The sequence below is a fragment of the Sphaeramia orbicularis genome, chromosome 8, assembly GCF_902148855.1.
Source record: "Sphaeramia orbicularis chromosome 8, fSphaOr1.1, whole genome shotgun sequence".
In the NCBI taxonomy this organism is placed as follows: domain Eukaryota; kingdom Metazoa; phylum Chordata; class Actinopteri; order Kurtiformes; family Apogonidae; genus Sphaeramia; species Sphaeramia orbicularis.
In genome coordinates, this window is record NC_043964.1 from 12919077 (window position 1) to 12946046 (window position 26970).

Here is a 26970-nt window from a genome sequence, read left to right on the forward strand (position 1 = left end):
GAAATATTGTACTGGTTGAAAAACACTTAATATTTCAACGGATGACATTTGTTGTAGCATATCTGTCAAGAAAAAATGCTTTTATTTCATTTCAAGTGATAATATTGTCTGTAAGATTTTTCAGCTCTGTCAGGTGTTAAGTTTTTACTCAAAATCAACATTTCTAAAGGTGCCGCTTCATCTAAGTTGTCTACTTATTTGTCTGATGTTCACACATTTGAGTTTTAGGTAAAAAAAAAGTATTGAACAGCTTATGTCTGAAGTATAATTGCCACGAAAACATACAAACTTTTATGACAACCTACTCATCCACCGAACTAAAAACGCAATAATCCTGACAACAAATATGAAAAAAAAAAAAAGCTTTCTTCTTTATGCTTTCTCTGGGATTGCTTCTTACCCGTGGTGGGATCTGGCGGTCCAAACTCTAGGGGATAACGCAGCACATTATAGTTGTTCCAGACGTAGAGCTGGTTGTCTCTGGGGTTGTAGTCCACAGACGAAATATACTGGTAAGGGTTCGGGAAAGGGATGTTGACAGGTTCCTCGCGGGCACGGTTGGTATTGTAGGCATACATCACCAGGTCACCGCCTGCTTCGCTGTCATCATCCTGGTACACCGAACGTACTGCATAAAGTACGCCACATGCCATAAAGGCGTTGGATGCCATCCTTTTGTCAAAACTGGTCTCCCAGGTGCCCTCGAAGCGCAGGGTGTATGGATTTACCTGTGAGCAACAAGGAAATGCTGTACTCAATAGGGATGTAACGATTACCGGTATAACGATAAACCGTGGTAAAATTGCAGACGGTTAGTATTACCGTTTAAATTTAATTATCATGATAACCGTGTTTGATTACTGCACTTGTAGGGGAAAAAACCCTGTGCAAAGGTCTTCTTTTATGTCAATTATTTGAGTATAGTTTTAATTTATTACAATTTTAATTTCATATACCTAATATTTGGAACCAATATTCACGTTTAAAGTTTTTGAAAAGGTTCATTGAGCATCTTTGTGCTATTTATGCAATAAATTATTTACGTTTTTTTAATCGGACTTTATATTTTTTTTGTGAGTGTTTTTTGTCCTTTTATGTTTTTATAGTAGGTTAAAGCGAAAAAAATAATAGGCAGATGAGATAGATGAAGTTGTGCTGAAAAAAAAAGATACCAAATATGGGTATAGTAAACATTTCTGTATATAGTATATAAAGGCAAAATCGAAAGTACTGAAAAACGGACAAAATAGGCTCAGACCACTAAGGGTTAATAGTTGAATGTTTCTGCAACAGAAAGTGCATTGTGCCAATTATTTTATTTACTTTTTTTTTTTTTTAAATACAACATGGTTAAATTATTTCAGTGTGTGTATCAGTACTTTTTGAACATTTTGAGCACAATTTCAATAATACCGTGATAATAATGATAATCGTGATAATTTTGGTCACAATAACCGTGATATGAAATTTTCATATCGTTACATCCCTAGCCCTCAATCAACTTTATATTATCCAGGACACTGTGCGATGCTGGGATATTTAATGACATCATTTTTGAGGGAGGAAGTTAGCTTTTTTTTCCTATTTAGCCAGTTTTTTCTACTTTTACAAAACAATATCTTGACTTAGGCTGCAGTATGTAGAAGTGCATGTTCACATGAGCCCACTGAAGCATAAATAACACTGATAATACTCATAAAAATGTAAAGATTAACATATAAGCACTGTTATTAATATTTAAAAAGCAATTAAACCCTCATCTTTGGAGAAAATATGTTTTTTTGCCTTTACACTAAGCTGCTACTGTTCAGTAAATATCACGCCAAGGCATAATAGAGCCGCCCCAGAGTTTGTTGCACAAGTAGGAAAAGTAATAATATTCCCCTGAAACCAAGCAAGTACTTGATGATGAAAGTGATCACTTTTTTGTTTATTACATTGTTGCCCCATTACTCTACATCCTCAGCGTTCATACTGGGCTTGGTATGTTAGATGGATAGTTTAACTTATACAGTTTGAAAAACAATTTCCTGCTAAGGTCAAAGATAATAAATGGGAACCATCTATCTGAACAACACATTAATTTAAACTCTGTTTATGTGAGAACTTGCTGCTTGATTGCAGTATTGTTCGTTAAGAAACAAAGAACCATATGTTGGTAAAATATGAATGTTCCAAAGTTCACAGTGATGGATCGCGCTTCAAGTTTCAGGGTGAACAACACAAAGTAAAGTGACTTTGGATAACGGATAACAAACTGTATATGCTTAAAACGCTCCTAAATCCTTCACATAGACGACTTGAAATGCCGTTTTAAAATGATTATTAGTCATAGAGGAAACAACCTGGCATCAATGTAAATCAAAACAAAGCAAAGGTTTACTTTGTGAATATTACTTTTTGGATATGATTGGATTTAAAATTCAGCCCAGCCTTTTGGAGATTACTTTGTACGACTCTCATGCCCCTGGCCTACAGTATCTCTGTACCTCATTTGTCAGTGCATTTGTGCAATCTCAGTGACAAGCCATTCATGTGTGGCATATGACCTTTTGCCTGACTGGTCAAATGAGATTTTACTATAATCCACTTCTGCATTTATAATCCACATCCCATCCCCTTCTGTGCAGCGCTGCTCTCCCACCTGGCTGACCACCAGCCGCCCGTTGTTGGACTCAGTGGCGTAGATCACCCAGAGGCCGTTCTCATCCACGGCCAGGTCAATGTCCGATTTTCCTCCCCAGCGATAGGGTGAGGTGTCGTGGTAGTTGGCGTTTGTGATAATAGCTTCCCCACTCTTAATGCGTGTCCGAAGGTCATACTTGACTATGTTTCTTGTGCGTTCCTTGTTGTAAAACACTGCCCCGTCGTACACCACAAACCCGGTGCCGTCAACCCTGTTGGGCAACCTGTTGACAGAGAATCGAACAAGTTGCAGAAAACCAGAAATACAAAGTCATTTCATCTACTCTGCATGACACAGTGCTACAAGATGGTCTCATAGTGAGCAGGCTGACACCACAGTGGGACCCTTTCGCTATCATCATCCATATACACATCAAAAGCCAATAAATCAATACAGCAGCAGATGCTATTTGATCATCCCGGACAGTGGGAGGCGCACTCACTTGTAGGTGGTAGTGGCTCGTGTCTGTTTGAAGTCTTCCCAGGAGGCATACTCATACAGCATGTCAGTGCGATAAGGGGTCCAGGGCATGACGTACAGCCGGTCCCCGGACTGCAGCGGGTCCTTACACCACGCCCCGGCCTGGTGCTCTGCTTCCTGCTGAGAGCTAGCAGCCTGCACCCGTAGCAAAGTCCCCGGACACACAAAGACTGAAGCAGAGCAGGGTTGGTGGAAGCAGAGGAGAGGGGAGGAAGGAAAAAGAAAGAGATAGAGAATGAAAACAAAGCAATGTAAAAATGAAAGTTATAATGGAGACGGTGAGGGAGGAGAAAGAGGAAATGGGAAAAGGCCAAAGACCATGGAATATAGAGCCAAAGAAAGAGACGTGAAGGGGACGGAAGAAAGATGTGAGTAGATAAAAGTAAGTTGAGAATTGAGAAAGGGACAAAAAAGTAGGAGTAGAACGGGAGAAAGGGGGAGAGGAGGGTGAGTTGAGGTACATTATCAGATTTGAAATGAAGGAACATATAAAAGCTCATTTGTAGAACATCAGCATTGTGGTCGGAAAGCGCCTGAATATGATAAATGGGAGATTTCTGGCTGCCACCGCAGCTTAGATGTAGTCTCTAATCTAATTTATCTTGGCCTACTTTTTATTTGATTGTGCATTTTCTATTTCAAAGGCCTCTGCTTCTCTGCTCTGCTACTAGGTGGTAAAACAGTAATTGTGGAGCTTGTTTTATTAGGACTCAAATTTGGCTCTCAGTCAAGAATAATGCCTTAAAGACAAAAGCATCCTGGGGTAAAGAATGAGAGGTTGGCCAGGCCTCCACTTCCTCTGCAACTGCAACTCAGATTCAACACACACACACACACACACACACACACACACGCACAGCAGTGGTGTGCATGTACGTACACAAATACAGACACAAACAGCCACCCCTGTTCAGACCAGACACAAATGCACAAACACAAAAACATGGAGAAACCCTCACACAAACCACACACCAAACAAGCACACACACACACACACACACAAACACACACACGGAGAAGATGTCTACTTTAGGCAGGTGGAGGTCATCCACTGGGGATTGGTGTAAATTGGCTGGCTGATGCAGTGTCCCTGCGTAACAGAGATGGTGCTCTGGGACCACCAGGTGTGTCAGGTGATCTATGAGGAAAGCTGCTGGCATCCTTGCAACTCTGACATCACAGGGGTAGCGACGACAACAACAGAGTTGGAGGCACTACAGAATAAAACAGCTGAGGAGTCCCCGCACCTCCTTTGCCAGCTTATTTATGTGGCTGTCTGGCATGGAGTTGTGACAGAACCAGACACCTGCTGGTCACCTCATGATTGAATGCATCTCTGAACTAATTGGACGCGGCAGGGGCATTTGGACACAGATGAGGTGCAGTGCACACAGATACAAGACAGAACACAAATACATACCATCCTAATAGACGCAAGGATAGTGCACAGTGTACACATACACAACATCAACACATACATAGAGTGTCACACGGTGACTGTTAAGAGTGATGCATCAGTCTGGGCTCAAACTGCACTGAATATTGCATGGAGCCTAGTGCAGGTGGAGAATCATAATAGAAAGATGGAGCAGTTACTTCAGGCTTTCAGAAATCCAGCGCTCTCTTTTTGTGGTCTGTCATGCTGGTTTTTATAGTGGCTGCTGATCTGTAGTGCTGGGCCACAACAGGAATTAGCCTGTTCTGTCTGAGGGTGTCCAACAGGGATTGAGACTGGCAGCCAAACCGGAATCTAATCAAGCTTACGCATAAACAAACACTCTGAATACAGACTCTTCACAGGGAGGAGGCTTGTCATGCTCCATTGTCGAACCAAAATGCTTGTTTGAAAGCAGGGACGCCTGAGGTGTTTGCTTTGCAAATATGAACGTGGGTGACTGAAATATGCAAAATAATTTTCAGAGCATTGGTTTAATCCAACACTTTTAGACAGCTGAACAATGCATTTCTCAATTTACATCTGTGCCAACAATCAAATGACATCTTTATCAATCAAGACACAGCATGACTGCTCTGCAAATAAACTGAGAATCCACTCCAAAATACTTCAACTAAAGGGCATGGGGGTGAAATGGCATGTAGTGGTGAAAACAACCAATAAAAGTAGGACACTGCCTGAAAAGTACAATGCTACTGTAAATAGAGAAATAAACAGCATGCAGTAAGCAATGCAGCGGCTCGGCATGTAGGTGACCCATAAACGAAGCCAGGAACACTCTGCCTCAAGGTAGAATAAAGGACAAAGAAACACAAACATGCAAAGCTATTCTTGATAGCCACAAAAAGGATGACCTACAACAAAAGTATTTATGTGCATGTTAAAATGCAGCTAGCAGCTGTAACACAGTGAAACTCATATATATTACGATACGGTAGAGTGCAGATTAAAGGTGTAATGGAGCAATATTTTACAAAAAATAATTTTATTTAGTATTACAAACAAAACTTAGAAAAATAACTGAGAAAAAGCCCTAATGAGGACAGAGTGAAAATGATCTGTTTTGTTAACTACGTCTTGGCCGGGGTTATGAACTTGAACCAGCATCAGTCTAGTTAATGCTGCTCAATAGTACTAATATACCCAACCAATGTTAAGTTAAATTATTAGTCTATTAATATACACAGCCATTTACTAGAGCATTAATTGAGCTAAAACAGTAATGTAAAAGACAGAACAGTAGCTTTAGAAAAAGAGGGCTGTAGACACTGGTCATGATATATAAGTATAAGACAAAGAAAAACACCCAGCAGTATGTCACACCTCCAAAATAAAATTGTTGCTGTCTGAAATACAATTCACTCTCAATACATAGTGCCCACCACAGTGTCCTCCCAAAAACACTGTGTGATTGTGTTCATTATTGCACCTAACCCTCCAGTTCTGTCCTAAATTGGTAGCGGTGTGTACTCTTTTCTGCTCATCATCACAATCACTCTGCAGTGTAGCACAGACTAACAGTCTGTCATCATCTCCTTTCCATTCCCATGTTCCTCTCTCCTCTCCAATTCGAGGCCTGCCGGCTGCCGATGAGCCCAGCTTGGTTCATTCTAATGAACTCGTCGTTGGGTGGGCCCGGTGTCAAAGGGGCTCATCATCGGCCTCCAGGCTGTACACACAGGCCATGAGACACACATACACACACATTCACACTTCCAGGCCAAACAGAAACAGCCACGCTTCACACCCTGCAAACCCTGCCTAGGGGGCTTCATTAACTCTGACCTGCGTTCTCTAGCTTTCCCGGTTGCCTTCCTGTTTACCAGCTCATGCTGCCTCCCCTTCTTTTTGCCTCCCTCTCTTTCTGCCTAACTGTGAAGGGTGATTGTAACAGTGGGAAGCCAGAGCAGCTAAACCCTTACAGTAGAGTCTATAGTACTTGAGGCTATTATGACTACAGTATGAATGAGGTATTAAGCATTATGCATCAGGCGTAAATCTTGAGATTAGGCATTATCCTAGTCTGGCTACAGCAGGTTAGCTGGAGTAGGAGCCATCTGGGATTATATGAGATAGTTGGATTAATAGATTAATTCCTGTTTGGGTGCAGATGGAAATCTTGCCGTCATGATTAGCCCTGTGAAGTCACCAGGCACTGCAGACACAACACTCTTTATGCTACAGACTAGCCAGATGGCTAATGAAACTTACCTTATCAGGGATTAAAACCCAGGCTGTAGCTATCACAATCTAGTATGCCAATTACTGCCACACACACAGGGAAATACTGCTGTATAATTGACTATTTATCTCCATAATCCTTTTGCAAGGTACAGGTCAGCTGTTACTTGTCAATAAGAGAGTGCAGTCTGAAATGATAAAAGTGCCAGAATTTTCCAGAAAATGACAGTAAATATTTCCCATTAGTGTCTAACAGCAATTTGTGATCGACTGGTAACGCAATTAAAAGTGAGAGCTGACAGCTTTGGGCTAAATTTAGACATTTCATATTGGTTGTCTACTGCCGTCCATGGTGTTTTTCTGTTTGATGTGACAGCGTCATGGTGATGGTTAATATACGACTTTGATGATCTAAATACCCCCTGCCAATGGTTGGCAGCTGTTCCTAAACTGACATCCTGGTTTGTGTTTTTTTATGCTACATGGATCTAAGGGCTGTGCTGGACCAAGCCTTTGCCCAGTCCACAGTCATGGCCTGCTCACAGGACTGACTGCTGAGAGCATGCTGCTCTAATTGAATCCCACACCTGTTACTGGCAGGTGCATGATACAAGCAGCAGGGGGCAGAATGGAGTATGGCATAGGACCCTGCATCCACGCTGGACAGTTAATGGGTTTAAAGGGTTAGAGTGTGTGCATAAGTGTGCAGTGGGTCTCCTGGTAGCGTGTTGATGTGAATACATCAGCCCAATAGTGTGTGTAGGTATTTCTGCCTGTGTGTAATCTGCATGTGTCTATGTGGGAATGCATGTGTGCAATTCAGAGAGACAGAGGCAGAAAGAGAGAAGAAAGTATGAAGAAGACTATGAGCGTGTTCTGTGTGTGCAAACAAGAGTAGAGAAAGAGAGAGAGGAGCGGAGAAAGAGAGAGTAAATAAGTTATTTCCTGTGAAATGAGAATTAGGAGTGAGTTAATCTGTTGAGGAGTGACATAGTGACAGAGAAGAGAGAAGGAGGGAGAGGGAAGGGGTTCCCATTGTGTTTCCGTTTCCTATTAGACTACAAGGGTTCAAGTCATTGGAGTAAAAAAACACAATACAGTACACAAAACAGCCAAAGACAGACATATACTCACAGACATACAACCTGAGGACACACACAAACTCTCCAACAATGCACACACAAACACACACACTGTCCAGACAGCGGAAGAGGCAGGTGTCAAGCTGGCACCTTTATCAACCCAAACATTCACCCCAGAGAATACCCTTCACTGAGACCAAAAGCTGGCGATGGCTAAAGATAGTGTCTGTTGAAAGCAAAGTCTTATCTTCCTTGGAGTGAAGCTGACACTGAGTGACAGGGATGTTGGTTGGGACAAGGCTGCAGATACAGTAGAAGACAGTGGAGTGTACCGTACTTTGACTGACTGACTGACGGACTAAGGCATGATTGGCACTACTGCATGGCTGCACCATTAGCTTAGCCTTCTGCCACCGTACACTTCCTTGCTTCCTCCCTCCTGGTTTGAATGTGGCCTCTTAGAGGTGCAGTATCTCAGTGAAACCAGGCGCTGTGATTTATATTCATGGCCATCTGCCTCACTCACTCACCTCTCTGTTCTTTGGCTCTAACGATGCAATGACTTCTGCATGTACAGTCAATCCCCACACTCTCACCTATCTCCCTCTGCCACTGAATAGAGTGTCTGCACTGCCTCGGTCACATGACTTTGCTTGTGTGTGGTGGGTCATTCCTAATGAGGTGATGCTGCCTGACTCATCGTCTCTATAGCGACCACGCTCCCTCCCTCCCTTTCTTTCTTTCTCTCTCTGTTCCCAGCCTTTCTTGCTGTTGTCCTGTCAAACGGTGCAGCGGTTTCTCACTCATTCCCTCTAACTTCCCCAAATCACCAACAGGAAGCTGCTTAGATGATGGATATCTCTGTCCTCACATGTACCCCGACACTGCCCTTCGTGGAAATACCAAGGATTGTGCACAGGAGTCTAACGCTGCTCCCTTTTCTTGTCTCTTTTCCTTTTGAAGCAAACACGCTGAAGGTGGGAAAAAATATGGTGGACACTTGTGTAGTCCTGTCAACGGTGATAAAAGAAATACTGTAATGATGTGGGTACTGTACTCTGCCAAACTGTCAGCAAAAAGGGTGAGAAAAGGGACAGAGGGAGCGATGAAAAGAAGGAGAGGCAGCTGACACCTGACATGGTCTTAAAATAGCCTGACAGGTTTTGAGTATTGGACATTCATTGAACAGGATCTCCTGCACGTGACATCATCACAGCGCGACGCATTCTGCAATCTGTCAATCAGCTGATCAATTTGAGAATTAATTTGACAGACATGGGGCAAGTCACAAGTCTGAAATGTTAAGCCATAAACAGAGAGAGGAAATGTGTTAAGCAGCGATGAGGGATGAGTTAAGGTGGGTTGGGGCAGGAGTGCAGACAGAGGAAAGGGGTATTCATCATAAAGTGTTAGTGGGAGGAAGAATAGTAATAAAAATTTAAAAAAAAAAAAAACATAACCAATTGGGTGAGGCGGAAGCTTGTAGTTTGTTATTCCACCGCAAGCAGAGAGAGAGAGAGCTAAAATAGCTGCTTGCGGTGGGTAAAGGGAAAAAAACAACAACAAAAAAACGTAAGACAATGATCTAATGAAAAGCCATGGACACAACAGCACACAGAGGGGCCCATAAACTAGTTAATGGCATCCACTATAGGAGTTAATTCCTCCTACATATGGGTCCAGCCATGGGGCCAGACAGGAAAATGGCTGAGGCTGAGACAGATGTGAAGGAGTGGGGTGGCGGGGGTTCAGAGAAAGGTGAGGAGGATGGGGACCTGAGAGGGGGGAGTTAAGGCTCCAGGGTAAGCTGGCACTGATGACCAGTACACTCTCTGTGACCTTGGATCTGGGTCAGGTCTATCTCTGCACTTTGAGAGGCTGGTGATTGAGATGCCTGGCCGGGCTGATTGGGGCTCTTTAGGAGTGCTTGTGTCGAGGCCCTGCTGCATCAGAGAGCCCATTACAAGAGGCTGGAGCGTTCCCAAAAGGGGCTACACCTCCCCCACCTCCCACCCCTCCACCCCCATCCCCACCCCATCACCTCTCTTCCCCCTCAGGAGCCTCACTGAACACATAAGGAACCGGGTGGGGTTGACTGATGTGGACGGGAACAAGGGGAGGAGCACGAGTACACAGTGCATGTGCAGTTCAGAAAACAGAGAGGTGGCTGTGAGAGAAAGAAGCCGAAGAAAAGTGGAAGGAAAAGTGTAAGAGATGCTCAAAAGAGCCTGCAGCTGCTTGTGATGGCCAGATGTGATCTGAGAGATAAACCAACCAGGGAAAGGCAAAGAGAAGAAGAGAAAAGGAGGATGAGGAGGAATGTAACAGAGAAAAGTAAGCAGAGATAAAAAAAGAGAGGGACAGTGAAAGAAAAGGCCTTAAATGAGTGTGTGATTAACTGAAAAGAGGAAGAGAGAGACAAAATGAGAGAAAAGACACTGAACCACCTGGAAATGGGATGCTGTAAATATAATCTGGGAGCAACTTTGGCCAGTTACTGTGTTATCTTAACACAATGTTTCTGCTACAAGATAGGAACAACAAACTTTGAATTGGTCCTGAAAAACTAAAAAAAGTAAGGGGAAAAGATACAGGGTGGAGAAAAGGGGCCGAGTAATGGAAAACAGAGAGATCCAGGAGTACAGGTTAAAGATTTGGACGAATAAATTGCTATGTGAAATGAGTGAAATAATACTAGATGGGATACAGTATGCGAACCATCAGATGTGTGTGAGGCAACAGTGTGAAGAGGAAGATGTTTATTTAGGTGATGGAAAAAAAAGGAGATTTACAAGAAAATTTGCTATTCATGAAGTGATATGAATGCATTCTATCTTCAAGTTTAGGTTGAGACTGGCTTCTTTGTACAGGAAAGGAATGAAGTTAATTTCTCGTTTATCTCTCATAGATACTGGACTGACCTTGTGTGATGTTTTGTGCAGTGTGTGTGATTATGTATGTGTGCATGCGTGCAGGTCAGGCTGGTGTCGTCAGAACCAAGGAAGAAATCTAGAAAGAGTTTTGGTTATAAGTCAAAGAGAGATAGAGAAAGAGAGAGAGAGGAAGGGCAGAGAGACGACTAAAGATCGAGAAAGAAAAGGGAGGGATATCAACATCAAACATGACCACTACACAAGGTGCTGGGTTAGGAGGGGATATGGGAGGAGGAAGGGGGAGACAAGGGAGGAGGAGTAGGAGGAGGGAGGAAGGGGCGAGCTGTGGTTGTTATGTTCATTGTGGTCTTTACCTTTTTGATCCACTTCTATTCAAGCATCGGAAAAAGGAGAAAGAAGGAGATAGAAAGATAAAAGAGAAAGACAGGAAGGAAGAGAGAGAGGGAAAGAGAGAGAGAGGGAAAGTAAAGAGAACGAAAGAAAAAACAGGTGCAGGAAAAAAGAGAAAATTGAGATTAAATAAAATGCTGTCCTTTCTCTCTGTGTCTTTTTTTTCTTTTTTCTTTTTTTTTTTTTTTTTTTTTAAAAAGCAAGTTATCTGTCTGTGTTATGGTTGGCTACTCAGAGAAAGGATGGCTCAAATGGAAAATGAGGAGGGGAAAATGGCCTGACCTGGGTTTAAATCCATTTCCATTTCATTTCAGCTTTATCAATAATCCCCCAACAACACAATTCACCCCCAACCACACACTCTCGACCCCACCTCCAGCCCTCTTATTGCCACATCCCTCCCTCACTGCCTCCCACTTTCCCTAATACCCGAACTTCAGCTTCCAGAACCTGTAGGAAAGAGATACTGAGGGAAAGCAACTTAGCGGTAAAGTCCTCTTCAGCTGTGGAAATAAACAAAGAAAGGAAGAAGTAGAGGAAGATATAGGGGGGAGCAGAGGGTGGAAGGGTGGATGTCTCCATCTGTGGCACAATGCCTTCGGAGGGATCACCAAATCCCTCTCTACTCTCTCTCCGAGTACAGTCGGTGTTGACATTAGAGCAGTCCCTTGATCTAAAGAAAGCGGTGCTTTTGGCTTTGCTCAATTTACAGAGTCAGGATGCTCGCTATAGAAGCCAGCAAAAACACTCAACCCATCGACCGTCCAATCAATGGGGAGCTGCCGGCTTGCCTGGCCGAGGCTAGCTCATCAAAGAAAAAGAGAACAAACAACAGGAGCAAGGGAGGGTTTGACAGAGTGGAACGCCTCAGAAACACAGTGAGAAACCAAGAGACACAGTTATAAAGAGGGGGAGGGGAGGGTGGGGCTAGGGCTGGGGCTGGGGCTGGGTGGGTTGGAAGAGACAAAAGAGAGATGAGAGGAATGTCTGCAGCTGGTTCGTCACACATGAATCAATAGGTTGGTGTGTTGAGTCACAGCGCAGCCTCAGCTGACATGAACAGGTGAGGCGTGGCTCCGTGAACGTCTACGATGCTATAAGTGAAAGAGGTCCGTGAGCAGCTGGATATCAGCTCCGCCTCATAGATTACACTCCTGGCACATGCTTTTCCTCTGTTTTAAGACGCAAGTGGTGTGAGACTGGATCCTCGTGTCTCCCGGGAAGAGATGTGTCAAAAGGCACATGGCTGGTGGATCCTTGCTGCGGGTGAGATTGTATTGTGTGGGCTGCGGTAAGTCTAGTGTCTCCAGGGAGGCCTGTGAAATTGTCATGACACCTTACATGGTCGCCCATAAAGACAACAAAAAGGGTGAGAGCATTAGGGAGAGAGATGTAAAAAAGACAAATATGGAGCAAATATAAAAAGGGAAAAAGAGCGTTAGCAGCAGTCGCTTGATCTGTGTGGGGGATGGCCTTGCATCTTGGCAGCAGTACAGCAGCGGCAGCATCAGTATCAGCAGCAACACTGATCATTTATCATCTTATGCCAAGATCAAACTGGACAAACAACCTCCGCGAAAACCTGGGGAATGGAAGCCATTTTCTGCCTAGAGGGGTAAACATGGCAAAGCTATGAATGTGAGCCCTGTGATGACGGGGCAGGGGGCAAGAAAGCATCACATCCCAGCCACCAACTGTGAGAGCAATCATTAGCTCCAAGGTTAGGGGAGGGAAAGATCAGCCAGAGAACATCCACAGCTTTCATCCCGAGTGAAACAACTGCAGGGGAGTATAGAGGGACATCAGAGCCAGAAGAGCTGGCTAACACTAGAGCCTCTCCATTTCATCCAAATGTGAGGTTACAGTCCTAAAAAGATGGTACACTTAACACAATCAGGGACCACTGGGTAGGCTTTCCTTAAAAGGATCAAAATCATGTGTGGTGCACAGCAGTGGTGTGTACGGGCAGAGGGGAAGAGATAAATGTGAATCTGAAAGCTGCAGAGAGAGAGAGAGAGAGAGAGAGAGAGAGAGAGAGAAAGGGGGGAAGAACACAGCAAATGGACCAGTGTTAACTCCGTTTCTTCTGCTCTTGGTTGTCCTGAAAAATAGACAATAAAGCACAGATACACACAAAATCATCACATATCCTCGAGGACACAATCACACAAAAATACAGAGAAGAGAGACGGAAACTCATCAAACTGTCCACACAGCGAGCGGGAGGTTAGTTTAAGGCCACCTTGGTTGTTTGTCTGATTCATTCAGCATTTCTCTTTCAGGGCCCTTTTGAGAAATAAGCCACTGCCCTCTTTCCCCTTAATCACTCTGCTCAGCGCTCTCTACAACCCTATCAATTACTCCCACACTAATGAGTACAGCTCCGAAACACACACTCTCAAACACACACTCGCAAACAGATTGTTGAGTACTGCAGGACAACTTAGCCTCCTCTGTCTCTTTCAAAGCGCTGTGAGAAAGTGCGTCCTCTCCAGCATCTTCTGTCCTCTCTCCTCTCTGTTTTCTCCTTCTCTCACTTTACATTTTTCATGGTAAGAAGTCATCCCTTTCGCCGGCCTGAGCAAAGCCTCCTGTTTCTCATTCACCAAACATTTATGAGCCCCACGTCTAATGGTGCCCCTATACATATTAATAGAATTTCATTTTCAGCTACATCAAAGTGTTTCCTCTCCTCCCCTGAAAACTTGTCATATTACAATGCCATTATTCCTTCTACTGACAAACTCTTCCCGACAAGTCAACTATCATTTCCAGCGGCTTTGTGTCCAAAAAGCGATGTCTCGTAATGAATAGGCAGCGCTGAATACATTTGTGGCGAAGAATCAATTTTATAAAGTGAAACAGTGGCAGAAGGAGAAAATATGTATGTAAAAATAAAGAATATGGAGTTACCTAAGAAGCTCTGAAGAGGTTTTACTGGAGCCAGATTATGTGCTTTTAAAGCTGGATCTTCACTGACCAGCTCCATGCATATTAACAAGATAAATCACAGCTGTTGGAATAGCAGAGGAACAAAACTAGGTGTAATGGCTCTGGCATGGCTAGCGCCAATAGAGAGCATTAGCAATCAATAATGATGTAGCACTGTGTTCTGGTGGAGGAGGGGGGACAGGTAGAGTTCTCTCACAGGCTAGATTTACTTTGACTCCATGTACATCTGTATTAAGACTGCAGTGTTGGGTTTCCACTGCAGTAAATACACACTGCAGCTGTGTGCATGGATCTGTGATGTCTTAATGCAAGCCAGCGGTCTACAGCAGGCTGTGACAGTGTGAAATGAGAGTTCACTTGAGCCGTTTTGTCTTGCTCTGTTCCGGCTGGCAAAAACAACGCCATGTAGCAGGGAGGCCTCGCAGGGCTTTTTTGGCTCAATGAGATATGATTTGACTTGTTGGCGGATGTTGTATTTTGCAGAGGCGATCTCACGCGCCGTAACACACACATACGTTCCGGACACTTGTCTTCGCTCAGCCGACAGAGCCGTGTGTGTGCGTGTCAGCTTGGATCTAGCTGTCGCCTCTCCGTTTCAGGTGACTGGTAACATGGCGTCTCTGTGACATGCACATAGAGGACCCTGTCAAACGAAGACATCACACATAGCCATCAACATGATTGCGCCCAGCATCTCCTCTTGCTATCACAAACCTTTACCTATCATCTCTCCATTGTTCACCTTTTTTTTTTTGTTAAGACAAGCGACAAAAAACATGCGTCAGCCTCGGATGACGCCACAGTGCCCAGCGCTCCCAGCCAGACGTGAACGATGGGGCATTACCAGAGCGATTAGCAGCAGCAAATTCAATTAATCTTGACAAATCTCTGCTGAGGCAGAACTGAAGAGAGCGACGCGCCCACTCTCCTGGTAATTAAAAGTGGCCGAGTTGAGTGGCGTTCGGTGCGACGGTGACTAGGTTTTGGGATGAACAGTTCCAGCTTTGAGTCTGAATGTGTCACGTTGTATTTAGTTTGTTAAATTGGCACACGTGTGAGGTTCATACGGACAAGCCCGTATACTAGTTTCTATTTCTGTGAGTTAAGTGTGTGACTGAGTGTGACTGGGTTGTGTTACTCCAGCTGAGGAGAGTGGCAGAGGACAGGGGTAATTGGCCCTTCTTTGTCACCTCAGACAGGCGGGACTTTTCATCATAAAGGGATCAGCTTCCAATTTTCTAAGCCATGCCATACTTTAGACATAATCAACAAAGTTTTTTTTTTTTTTTTTCTTTTTCCAAACACTGGGAGGAAAAATGCAAGTCAGCAGCTATTTAATCATGCCTTTGATTGCCTTGTGCAGAGAGAACAAGCTCCCTTGTGCACTTAGGCTGAAAAACGCAAGGTTAGAATGCAGGAGGCATGCTCAACTAAGCAATGTGGACAATATAATACAGGACACCAAACTACTGCACAGGACTACGAGAGGACTAACAAACAAAGTCACACCACTCTCCACCACCGGAGAGGGTCAGTCTAACCGGAGCAAACATTGACTGAACAGCTATTGAACAGAGGGCAGAGGAGACGCAAGAGGAACACTTGTTGCCACTTGGAACACTGTGAAAAAAAGGATGCGCACCAGAGAATAATCCCCAGTGGCAAAAAACCCAGCTAACTTCTTCTTATCTGTGACTTTGGCTGCAACCTGACTCAACAAAGTCTCAAAAAGGTAAACTCAGGGCACAGCACTGAGCAGAGGAAGGGAAAGAGGTTCTAGGAAGTCCCTGAGTTTCTCTGAGCCTCCACATCAAGGCAGAATGGCACGGAATTTGAATATTTGCCGCACCTGTAAAAGAAAAAAAAAAGACGGAGACAGAAGAAGAGCAGGAGGCAGAATAAAATGACAAGATACTGTCAGACTGATGGACAAAGGCAAAAACAGAGGATGAATGAAAAATAGTGCAATGGGAAAAAGATTAAAGACTTGAATTGTAGATAGAAAATGAAATAAAAAACTCAACAAAAAACAGAGCAAGAGAAGAGTTAAGGGAGATGCGAAGCGTGATATTGATTGTGAGAGATAATAAGAAAAGACGCATGAGAGGGAAGAAGGATAAGAAGAAGCAGAGAGGACATTAGTAACTTGGCGTCAATTCGACCCGGAGACTCACTGCAACATCTGCGCCTGAGGAAAAAAACAGACAAATTCACCCCATGTCTCCACCCCGATCAATCACACCAAGAAGAGCCCCCTGTTTTCCCAGCAATCCGACACTTTAAAATGCCCAGTCCCCACCCTTTCCTGCACCCCAATTCTGCTTCATCCTGGTGGAGGGGAGCGACACTGCCCCTCCCCTCCAGCCAGGTGCTCCTGCACAGTGAAAGGGATCAATGCTGAGAGTAATAATACATGAGAGGGAGGAGGGGAGACTGAGTGGAGATTTTCACATGAGCGAGGATCAACACAACACCATATAATCCTTGCTGTGTCTGCTCCCTTGGTGGTGTGAGTGCGCTCTTGTTTGTGTGTGACAGTGTGCATGCTCGCTCAAGGGAGAGAGTCAGAAGGAGAGAGAAAGAGAGCAACGGTGTGTCCCCCCTTTTGGGAATGCGAGGTAGACTTGTGTGTGTGTGTTTATAGGCGTGCGTGTATGTGTCACACCTGCCACTGAGCTCTGCTGTGAGGAAGTCAGCCGTTACCATGGGGACAATAAAATGTGTGGCGCTCCGGGTCATGTGGTCTAAAAAAAGCCCTTTGCTGTTTGTGTTAACATTCCTATTGTGAGGTGCAGTACACACAATGCAAACCACCTCCAAATCTCACTGCGCCCAATTTTAATTTTTATTGGAAATCAGAGGGACTGCAAAGGTGTTTGGCAGCAGATAAAGGCAACGGCATGCCCCTGGGTCAATCAGTGTGTGAGTGTGGGGCGGTATATGTTACACTGCTGCGATCACCAATAAGGGATGACCCGTTGTTTGTAGTGGATGTGCATGAAGCGCTTATCAGACCCAGTGTTTGTGGAGCGCCTTCCCCCATGTGAAAATCCCTCTCAGCTACTGGTGCGTCGCTCTGTCGATGAAGAAAAAAGGTTTAGCGCTCTGTGCGAGCGTGTGCATGTGTGTGTCTGTGCAGTGCAAGTTTCTGAGAGAGAAAGTGGAGAAAAAAATGAGAGAGAAAGCAGAAGAAGATGTCTGTCTGGTTTTGTTTTGTTTTGTTTTTCTTGTGTAGAAATTACCCATAGAGAGCGAATGTGCACGTGTGAGTGTATTTTCAAGGGTTTGTTTTATCAAGTTAAAGAAGGGGTAGGAGGTTCAGGCGGGGGTTAAAGGAAGGGATGGGAGGGGCAGTGAATGGAGTGAGGGGGTGGGGAGGTGGGACAGGGTGATGGGGTCTCAGTACTCACTGTAGGGAACACATTCGTACTGGATCTCCAGGTACTTGTAGGTTCCTGGGCAGGGGTCCGGGAACACATCTGACCCTGCTACCACCACACACTGGGTGCGGTTATTACACCTGCAAGAGAAAACAAACAGGTGAGAAATAAGAGAGAAAAAAACATAGAAAGTGAGTGATAAAAAAAAAAATGATGAGTGCCATTGTAAGAAAGACAAAGTGAGCATGGGAAAAAAAACATCTTCAGGCTCTGAAAGACAAAAAGAACGGTAGGGAAGGGAGTAATTTCACACTAGACTAGATCATGTGACAGCTGCACCCGAGGGGAGGTGGGAAACAGAGATGGAAGGAGGTAGGGGAGGGGAAAAAGGAGTGGGATGAAGGATAGAGAGAGAAAGAGGGAGGGAGGAGGCAGGGAGAGGGTGAGTGACGTAAGAGGCTCCTCTCCTGGGGGATTGTGAGTGGGAGCAATTAGAGGTGAGAGAACAGGGAAGGACGAGGGGGGCTAAGGCAAATACTCCACATCACACGCACCGGAAAAACATTCATATGCACGTAAGACCTATATCGAAATCACATGGCTGCATGCCTTCTCACGTTTGCACACCCCAAGACGCACACATACTCATAGATTCTCATCACATAATGCCTCAGTATCCAGATTTGAGTGATTCTCTCCCTTCCTCTCCCTCCCTTCATGTCTCAAATCTCTGCTGCACTCACTCTATCATCGAATCATTTCTAGCAATCGTTCTCCTTCCTTTACCCCCTCAATTCCCCACCCAACACCCTGCCACTTCTCTCGTTCTCTCGCTTTCTCCCTAAGCTAGCACCCTGTGCCTCCATTACATGTGTGATGGATAGCTGGGAGACGGCTTCCATTGATCTGAGCTCAGAGGAAGCAGATGCTGAGTGCAAACACAGAGAGCAACTGTAGGGAGCCCTGCAAATACTCTTGCAACAACCCAAAATGTGCACAATTACGCACATATATACACACACTCACGCATGTACAACCGCCCAGCACACACACACACACACACACACACACACACACACACACACACACACACACACACACACAACAATAGGTGTGCATGTCACACTGTGGTGCAGTGCACAGAACAAGGATGCTGACTTCAGTATTCAACACAAGACATCAACACCTCAGGAGGAAAAGCAGGAAATGCTGGACGAATTATGTTGTGAAAGAATATCTTGTTTCCCTGTCCAATAAAAGCCTCTGACTCTGTATAAACACATATACAAGATCCAAACAGATCAATAGTTACCTCTGTGACATTATCTTGAAGGCATCGGGCAGGTAGCACTGCACATTCTCCATCTGGAAGGGGTCTGCGTCACATATCTTGTCATCAGTGCGGCCGTAGTTGGCCGTCTCAATCATGATGACATCACTTCCAGGACAGCGCAGTTCAATCGGGTAGCCTTCACATGCCAGCTCTCGACGCATCAAGCCGAAGGGCATCATTGACCGGCCCAGAGCTGGAGTGGAAAGAGAGAGAGAAAAGTTATTGATAATTCAATGAACCTTAATACTTTTAGGAGGCACTTTATTATTCAACCACATTGTAAATATGATGTGTAGTATTTGACAAGACCAGGCGGAATGAAAGTGGCCCCTATTGTCCTTGCGTAAAAACACAAATTAGCAATTATCAACTCGACCTCGCTGAGTAGTAATATTTCAGTTCTGTTTATGCACAGTCTGGCGATTCAGTTTTCACATTGGAACATCACAGATCACATATTGGCATGAACGATTTGCAGCCATACCAGCTTCTCCAGAGTGATATTGCACCACTTGTGAAACAAACTGTGAGAGTTTCAAATGTTAACAAACTCCTACACACAGGCAGGCAGCAGCTCATCATACCCATCCCCACAGCAGCGCAGCATTCTTTAGTCTATTTCACCTCAGTGAGGTGTCAGAACAACACCTTAAAATTCACTCTGAATAAAAGAGGAAGTAATGGTAAAACACAGTAAGCAAAAAAGAAGTCTGTACACCTTCACCTCTGCTGTGTACACCATTTGCTGTTAATTAGCTGTCTGAGAGGCCTGTCGATGTACTGTGGCCAGAGGCATACTCTGTGTGGGGAAGGGTCAGCAGGGACAGCAGAGCACTCAGGGTTAATCGCTGAGCCAAGCTGAGAGGCATGAAAGTGGGCTGCAAAGAGGTACTGAGAGAGACACTTACTGTCTCTCTCCATAACCGCATACCTTTCCAGCTGCCTCGCACACAAACAAATAGTCGCCTGCTTCCTTCACAGCCCAGGTAGAGGCATGGGCAAAGAAACAGAATAGAAGTAGCGACAGGGTGAGTGATCTGGCTGTGAAGTTCTCTGTGGCGTTGAAGGACAGCCAGTGTTTCTGTGTGCTCAAACTCCTGCCAGCGACTGTGAAAGCTGAGAGCTGCTGTCCATGGTCCTGAGCTGACAAAACTTCTTTAGGGAAAATAACATGCATACAGTGTTGGAGCTGCATCAGAAACGGCAGCAGTGGTAGGTGTGGAGCTCTCCGCTGTCCTGAAGGAGCAGAGGTTTTTAAGCTCTCGTGGATGAAGGACATGGCACATATTAAGCTGAAGGTGGGCATGCTGTCAAGTCCAAAACAAGCCAGTGCTGGCTCCACTTAAGCAGGCTGAAAGTTCTTCACAGGGCTAAGGCTCTCATTGCACAGCAGTTCCTCCTGCCAGACAAGGCTCAGCAGCAGACAACGCCACTGAGTCAGCCCCTCTTACCCACTACTGTTCATGCTGAAACCCACAGAGCATCGCTGTTTTCTTATCCTGACACTGAGCTAGCACTGCTTAGGTTTCAGCCACTGTCCATTCAGGAGCGGTGCCCATCTGGGTCAATGTCAATGTCAGTCATCCCAGACATGCTCTGCAGCGGTGCGCTACATGACTCACTGCCATTGGACTTGCTCATATTTCTAAATGCCACCCATTTATGCAGCAGGGACTTGAGTTCAGTTGTGTAACTAACGCCATTAAGGCTGAATGACTAGCACAGACAGACTTCAAATCTTTTATGCCTCGCCAGCATGCAGTGCCAGTGCCAAATCACAAAGGCCTAGATGCAAAAGCGCATACTAATTAAAGCACACGGAGATGCAAACAGCAGGCGAGGCCAGACAAACAAGTCCACACACAAATGCAAAAAAAACCTCACAAGCAAATTAACACACACACACACTGACATACAGGGCAGATGAGTGTGTGCAGTCACAGTCACACATACACACATATGTATGCCTGCAATCATATGCACTCACACACACTGAGAGAGTGTCCTGGTGTCACAATGCGTAGTGTCAGTGTGTGGCCTTGTTCTCTTAACTACCCTGTGGTGTAAGTACACAGCAGCGTACAGCTGGCCAGCGATTAGACCCATAGAGTGAGCCAAGAGGAAAGTAAAACTGAAAGGGGCCACCAGGAGTGATCATACTCAGTCCACATACACTGTGGATCAACACAACAGGAACATTAGCCCCCAGTGAAGGAGGTAAATTACACATTACACATACTTTACAAACCAAATGCATTTGAGATTATAAATATTCTTAGCTTTTGAGGCCAATCTCCTGCCATTTTAATGATTCCTAACACAAATACCTACTGTGGAAGGGTTCAGACACTGGGCAACAACAGACACTGAAGAAGTAATTGATTTTTTTCCCAGACTGTTGGTTGAGAAAAGATTAATTCTAGGGTATTTTTCATGGTTTCGCCTTAATTTGGTAGTAGCAGCAGTTTCATCTCTGGTACTGATGACCAACTTATGTAGATGTAGAAATAGCAGCCAGATTTTACACCGAACGGGATGAACTTTTGAACCTAAGTCCATTCTTATTTTATTATTTCAAATCTCTTTCATTGTCTACTGCAGCATATTTAGTCATAACTCCACAGAGCCATTATTGAGCCAGTACACTTAAATGGTACCAGCATCCATGATAACTAGTCTATTTCTGGCTGTACTGCACATCTCTATTCTGCCATCCTGTATCATATTTCACACCTACACATTTCACACCCACGCTCCCACTGTTTGACAAGTTCCAGGTTTCAGGTAGATTTCACCGTGTAAATGCCGCAGGATGCACCTTACATACTGATTTCCGCAGAAATTTTTGAATGGCGAATTCACAAACAAGTGTAGGACTCAACTTCAGGGACTCTGTGTGTGCATTTTCTGGTGTGTGTGTGTGTGTGTGTGTGTGTGTGTGTGTGTGTGTGTGTGTGTCGGCCAGATGGCCTGAGGCCTAGCTGGAGCTGTGGCTGGCTCTGTGCTGAACTGAGATGAGATGAGCGGAGGATAAGCTTGGACTGGCCATGGGCTACGATTGTCCTTCACTCCGCAGGAATCCATTAAGGTTTCAGGGTCTCCTCAGCCAACAGATACACTCACACATGTGGCCATTTAGGTGCGCCTGTCAGGCTCGTAATAGCTAGATGACAAAGTGTCTTTCTCAGCAGCAGCCATATGTATAGGTGGATCTAATCCCTCACTGGGAGACTATGACTCATCTGCTGTGGTATATAAAACTGCATTAATATCTGTCATCTGCAAGGAATGGCAACCAATTGTCACACATTCTGATGATGATGATGATGATGATATGAGCCAATACAATAATTATATGAGCTGATTTGTATGAATGTGGCGATGCACAGACCAGACGGGGACTGGTGTCACTCGAGGGCAGCTGGTGTGATGGGCTGAAGTGGTTGGCTTCATAATAGAAGCTCCATACAAATTAAGAGCAAGAGAGAGACCTGATTGGATTTGACTCATTATCCTCACACAGTAATTAAAGCCTGAGGGTGGATAGATGCTTGGACTCTCGTACAAGAATATAATTTTGCAGAAGCCAAGCTTGTCTTTGCACACGGTCATTAAAGCATCTCTTTTTTTTTCTGTTATTCATACACATACAGTACATAAAAGTGTTTTGCTACAACCTGCAGATGGAGAGACATGATACATAAGTCAGAGACACGGCCGACACTTAAGAAGAATTAAACCTAAATGTAGTTTAGACTATCAACGGTACCACCTGAAAGAAACTACATTTAGAATTCTGTAAAGTTCACAGTTTGAATAGACTAAGATTTCTCAACTAACAATTTTCCATCCTCAGCGGTATGCTTTCAAACATAAAAGCTCTTTGATTTCTATGTCTTCAAGAGTTCGACCTTCGACTGTGTTATCACAGGCGTGCTATACTGTGTTTTTCCATCTTTTTTTTTTTTTTTTTTTTTTCAGAAATAACTATGTACAAGGGTTTGGCCTTGCAGGTAGCCACAGATTGTGATAGCAACTTTGCAACTGAGTCACAATAAAAGATTATACTTATGGAGCTTTGTGGGCCTAAGGCTGACTTGTTAGCTGGCTGGCTGACTGTCTTTCAGCCCCTCTTAAGCCCTCTGTTGCGACTCATTAGCATAGCACCGGAGCCCAGAGCCAGAGCACATTCTCAACCCGCATTTACTGGTAGTTGAGAAAGTGCAGCTGATGAGGTGTCATTCTTGTTGTATCAGTCTCCTAAAAATTACATTTTAGTGGCATTTAGGCTAATGGGTGGATAGCTTTTGCCTAGAGTGAAGACTAAAATGAATACTGTACATATCCACGACCAGAATTCAGCTAAAGCCAGGTCTACGATAATGACTGGAGTGAAATTTAATAAAGGCAAGCTCACAAATACATACAAAAACAAAATTAGGGTTGACAAATAAGCTTGTGCCTCTCTATAATGTGCATGTCTGTTGTACATAATGCACATTTGCACCACTTTAATAAATTCAACAACGCAATCATTACATTTTCACCTCTTTGTTTCTCTAGCGTTCTCATCATAAGTGCTGTTGTCTGATTTCAGTCACTGCAGGTCGATGTGTGTTAACGTCTCCAACCATTATTTATAGTTAGGGCTGGGCGATATGGAAAAAAATCAAATCACGATAATTTTTTTCATATCAAGCCTCCTCTCTGTCTGTTTTTAAATCTCTTCTTAAAACCAATTTTTTCTCCTTGGCTTTTGAAACCATGTGAGATGTTTGAAGGTACTATCTTTATTCTAGTGTTTTTATTTGGTAGTGGTTTATTGTTCTTATTTATCTATTTTATCTATTTCTTTATTTTGTTGTTTTTACTTGTATGGCTTTTTACTCTATCCTGTATTTTATTCTTTTATTTGGGTTTTATTTATTCTTCTGTATAGCACTTTTTTTCTTTTTTTTGTACAGTTTCTATGTCTTTAAATCTATTCTGTATTTTATTCTTCTATTTGGTTTTAAAGCACTTTGGTCCACTGCAGTGTTTGTAAAGTGCTTTACAAATAAAGCTGGATTGGATTGGATATCAGACAATATCAATATGTATCATGATATAAATCAAATCAATATTTTTTGTCAAAATTAAATTTTTCAGCACCCATAAGTTTGTTGTGAAGATATCAGAGAGAGAAATACACATCATGTTACTCAAAGTCCCTCCCTCTGCTCTTAGAATTATTCCCCCCTCCGCTGTTATGTATTATTTCCCCCATTTTATTCATCTCCCCCCACTGCCGTCTGTCAAGCGTAAACTGAAAATTAAACTACATTCTTTGACCATCCAACGTCTATGCTTCCGTTGTAAGCCAGAACCGAAACTGTTCGCACCCTTCTTTTCAGTAACCCCTGTCGCCCGAGTTCTCGGTCAAATTTTCTCCCAAGGGAACACTAATTATCTTCCGCTGTCACCCAAATATTACCGTGTGTGCTGCGGCTGCTCTTACACCTATGCTGTGTGCGTCAACCTAACTTGACGTAGCTCTAGCGTGATTGGTTCGGTGCAACACTACTTAATTATGATTGGCTGTTCTCACGTCTGTGAAAACACGGATGAATGAATTCAATCGAAATTGTATCGAACATGTCTCATATTTCTATCGAGGAAAAGTTATACCACAATATATATCATCATGGGTCATTCCATGGCAATTCAACCAATTCAACCAGAATTTTTATGATGTGGCCTGCCTAATTTTGGGAATTCTATTCATAATCCTGAACAAACTTATTCATCATGGAGGAAAAATGTGTTGTTGGATAGATCTTAAAGGATGAATGTCACAGAAAGACATTATCAAGACAAACAGGCTTTCTGAAAATTGGTGATTCTGGGAAATCTTAACTACATTTATGTCACTGACCTTGGTGAAATTGGGTCAACTGACCAGCTCCATCCATTTTCTGAGAAGTCTCTACTACAGGCATCAACCTGAGCCAGTTCTGGGAAATCTATAATTATTCTATCTGAACCATCATGCAGTTCCACACCCTAGTTCAAATATCTCAAGTATTATCATAATTTGTGCAATAATCAATGCCATTATACTGTTAAAAATGCCATTTACACCTATGTTTGTATACAATTTGAAGAAAATATAGTCATGCAGTTAAAAAATATTAAAAATAGAACCAGTTCTATCCCAAAGCTAAAATTTTGTGCACAACATCTTGAAACATATATGAAGACATTGTAAAAATTTCAAAATTTTCATTAACTGGCCAAATGGTAATTTGAGTGCTCAAATAAAGAGTATTTTTATGAAAAATTGAAATCGACCCATTTTATTCATTGCCTCACAGCAACACTTTCAATTGAAATGTAGTCTTTTTGCAGTATATTGTTGCATCTTGACCATAAGAATCCATGCAAAAAAAAATTTGGTCTCTACATTCATCCATTATGGCACAGTGCAAGCCTGAAGAGAGAGGACATTTTGAAGAATTAGCCATTTCGCCTGATTTCAAGGCCTCATGGACCAAACATGAAGGCACCTACAATTGTTTTGATGCAAAATATGGTCTTTTCAGGGGGATTTCACCTCAGACAGTAAGTTTCAGCAGTGTGGCTTGAATACCTAAGGAGATATAGCTCCTGAAAGTTGGCCGAAAAGCAAATTTGCAAAATGTAAAAAAAAACAAAACATTAATTTTCAAAGGGCTGTATCTCCTAAACTATTACAGATATGACATTAAACTTTTGGATGTGTTTGTTTATTTGGTAGGTGAACAAGTGTGAATTTTTTCAGAATTTTCTGAGGGGGTCATACGGGGCACTTTCTGAAATCTGGTTGATTTGGGATGGAATGACCCTTATCCTTTTATCGCCCAGCCCTATTTGTAGTAACGTTCAAGTGCCAAAAGGGGAATCATTTTAACTGAGCAAATCCATCAAAATGAGGCTTCATACTATAATATAACCAATTTCACTTATCAAACATAGGGGATTAACAATAAAGGCTGACCTCTATCAGAAACCTGTTTCAAATAAAGGTCTGGTACCTCACCACAGTTGAAGTAAATAAAGGCCGCAGTTCCTGTTTGAGTTCATAAAGTAATATCTTCCCGCACCTCAACAGTGGCCAAGACACTCCCTCAAGAGTTTTCGGTTTGTTCCTTAGTAAAGCTGGCGAAGAAGAACAAGTAATTTTACAGTCACTGGACAGAACTGAGAGGTCTTGCTGATGGGAATCCCTCTCTAGCCGAGAATCATCCCTACCAACTCTCCAGTGCTTTATCAGCTTAGCGCTGTATCTTAGCGACTCACTTAGCACTGTGAGTTAGCGTAATGACTCGCTGGAGCATGGCCTGTCACCACAGACAAGCTGAGCTGATGCGGCCAGAACTGTCACATCCAGGCAGCCTTCAAACTGAAGAGTTGTGACAAAGTGACATCCTGAGACAAACCTAAAGGCCTAACATGAGGGTGCAGGGGTGGGGGGCTGTAGGGGCTTGTGGGACAGTGTATGTATGTGTGTGTGTGTGTGTGTGGATGTGGGAGGGCGTAATGCTGGCCTGAAAGCTAGGATGCTATCTCATCTCCTCTGTCTCTTTCGCCTGCAGGAGACAGGCGGAGGGATCAGAGGAGATGAGATGAGGAGCGACTGTTTGGGGAGTCACCAGCCGCACTATAAGGTCAGAACACAAAGCAGCACCAAAATGACACACATCCACTGTGATAGAGCCGAGTCCAGCCGAGGCAAAAATCGAATTGCGGACCAAATCAGACAGGATAACAAAAGAAAAAAAAAAGGTAGAAACCATCAAACTCGATGCTCACGGAGGACGGACATGACAACTTTCTTCGTGAAAGCACAAGGTCACTGAGCTCGTCTTGCGCTGAGCGAGGCAGACAGATTCATGGGAGAAAGGACCTCCTATTGTACTGCTCAACACAGAGCCTTTCTCCTCAGCCAGTCCAGTCCTCTATCTGAACCGAATTACAGCACAGCCCATAACTTTACATCATTCATAACAGAATTAAATGTGGCCCCACTGGAAATGCGAATACACACAACCTCATGCAACACATACTCATGCATTTGCAATGACACACACACACACACACACACACACATATACAGCC

The 26970-nt window shown here is 43.7% G+C and overlaps 1 protein-coding gene across 2 annotated transcripts in view; it reads right to left on the reverse strand.

Annotated features, from left to right (window-relative positions):
* Positions 1–26970, reverse strand: part of adgrl1a (adhesion G protein-coupled receptor L1a) — a 166523-nt gene that overhangs the window by 80477 nt on the left and 59076 nt on the right. Inside the window, exons 3-8 of one of the 2 annotated variants that reach the window (XM_030141050.1) lie at positions 18814–19027; positions 17532–17641; positions 11133–11147; positions 3129–3336; positions 2645–2909; positions 401–728 (exon numbers count right to left, since the gene is read on the reverse strand). In XM_030141050.1, the coding sequence (XP_029996910.1) occupies positions 401–728; positions 2645–2909; positions 3129–3336; positions 11133–11147; positions 17532–17641; positions 18814–19027 (1140 nt within the window). The remainder of the gene's footprint in view (positions 1–400; positions 729–2644; positions 2910–3128; positions 3337–11132; positions 11148–17531; positions 17642–18813; positions 19028–26970) is intronic. The other variant, XM_030141051.1, reaches the window with a different exon arrangement.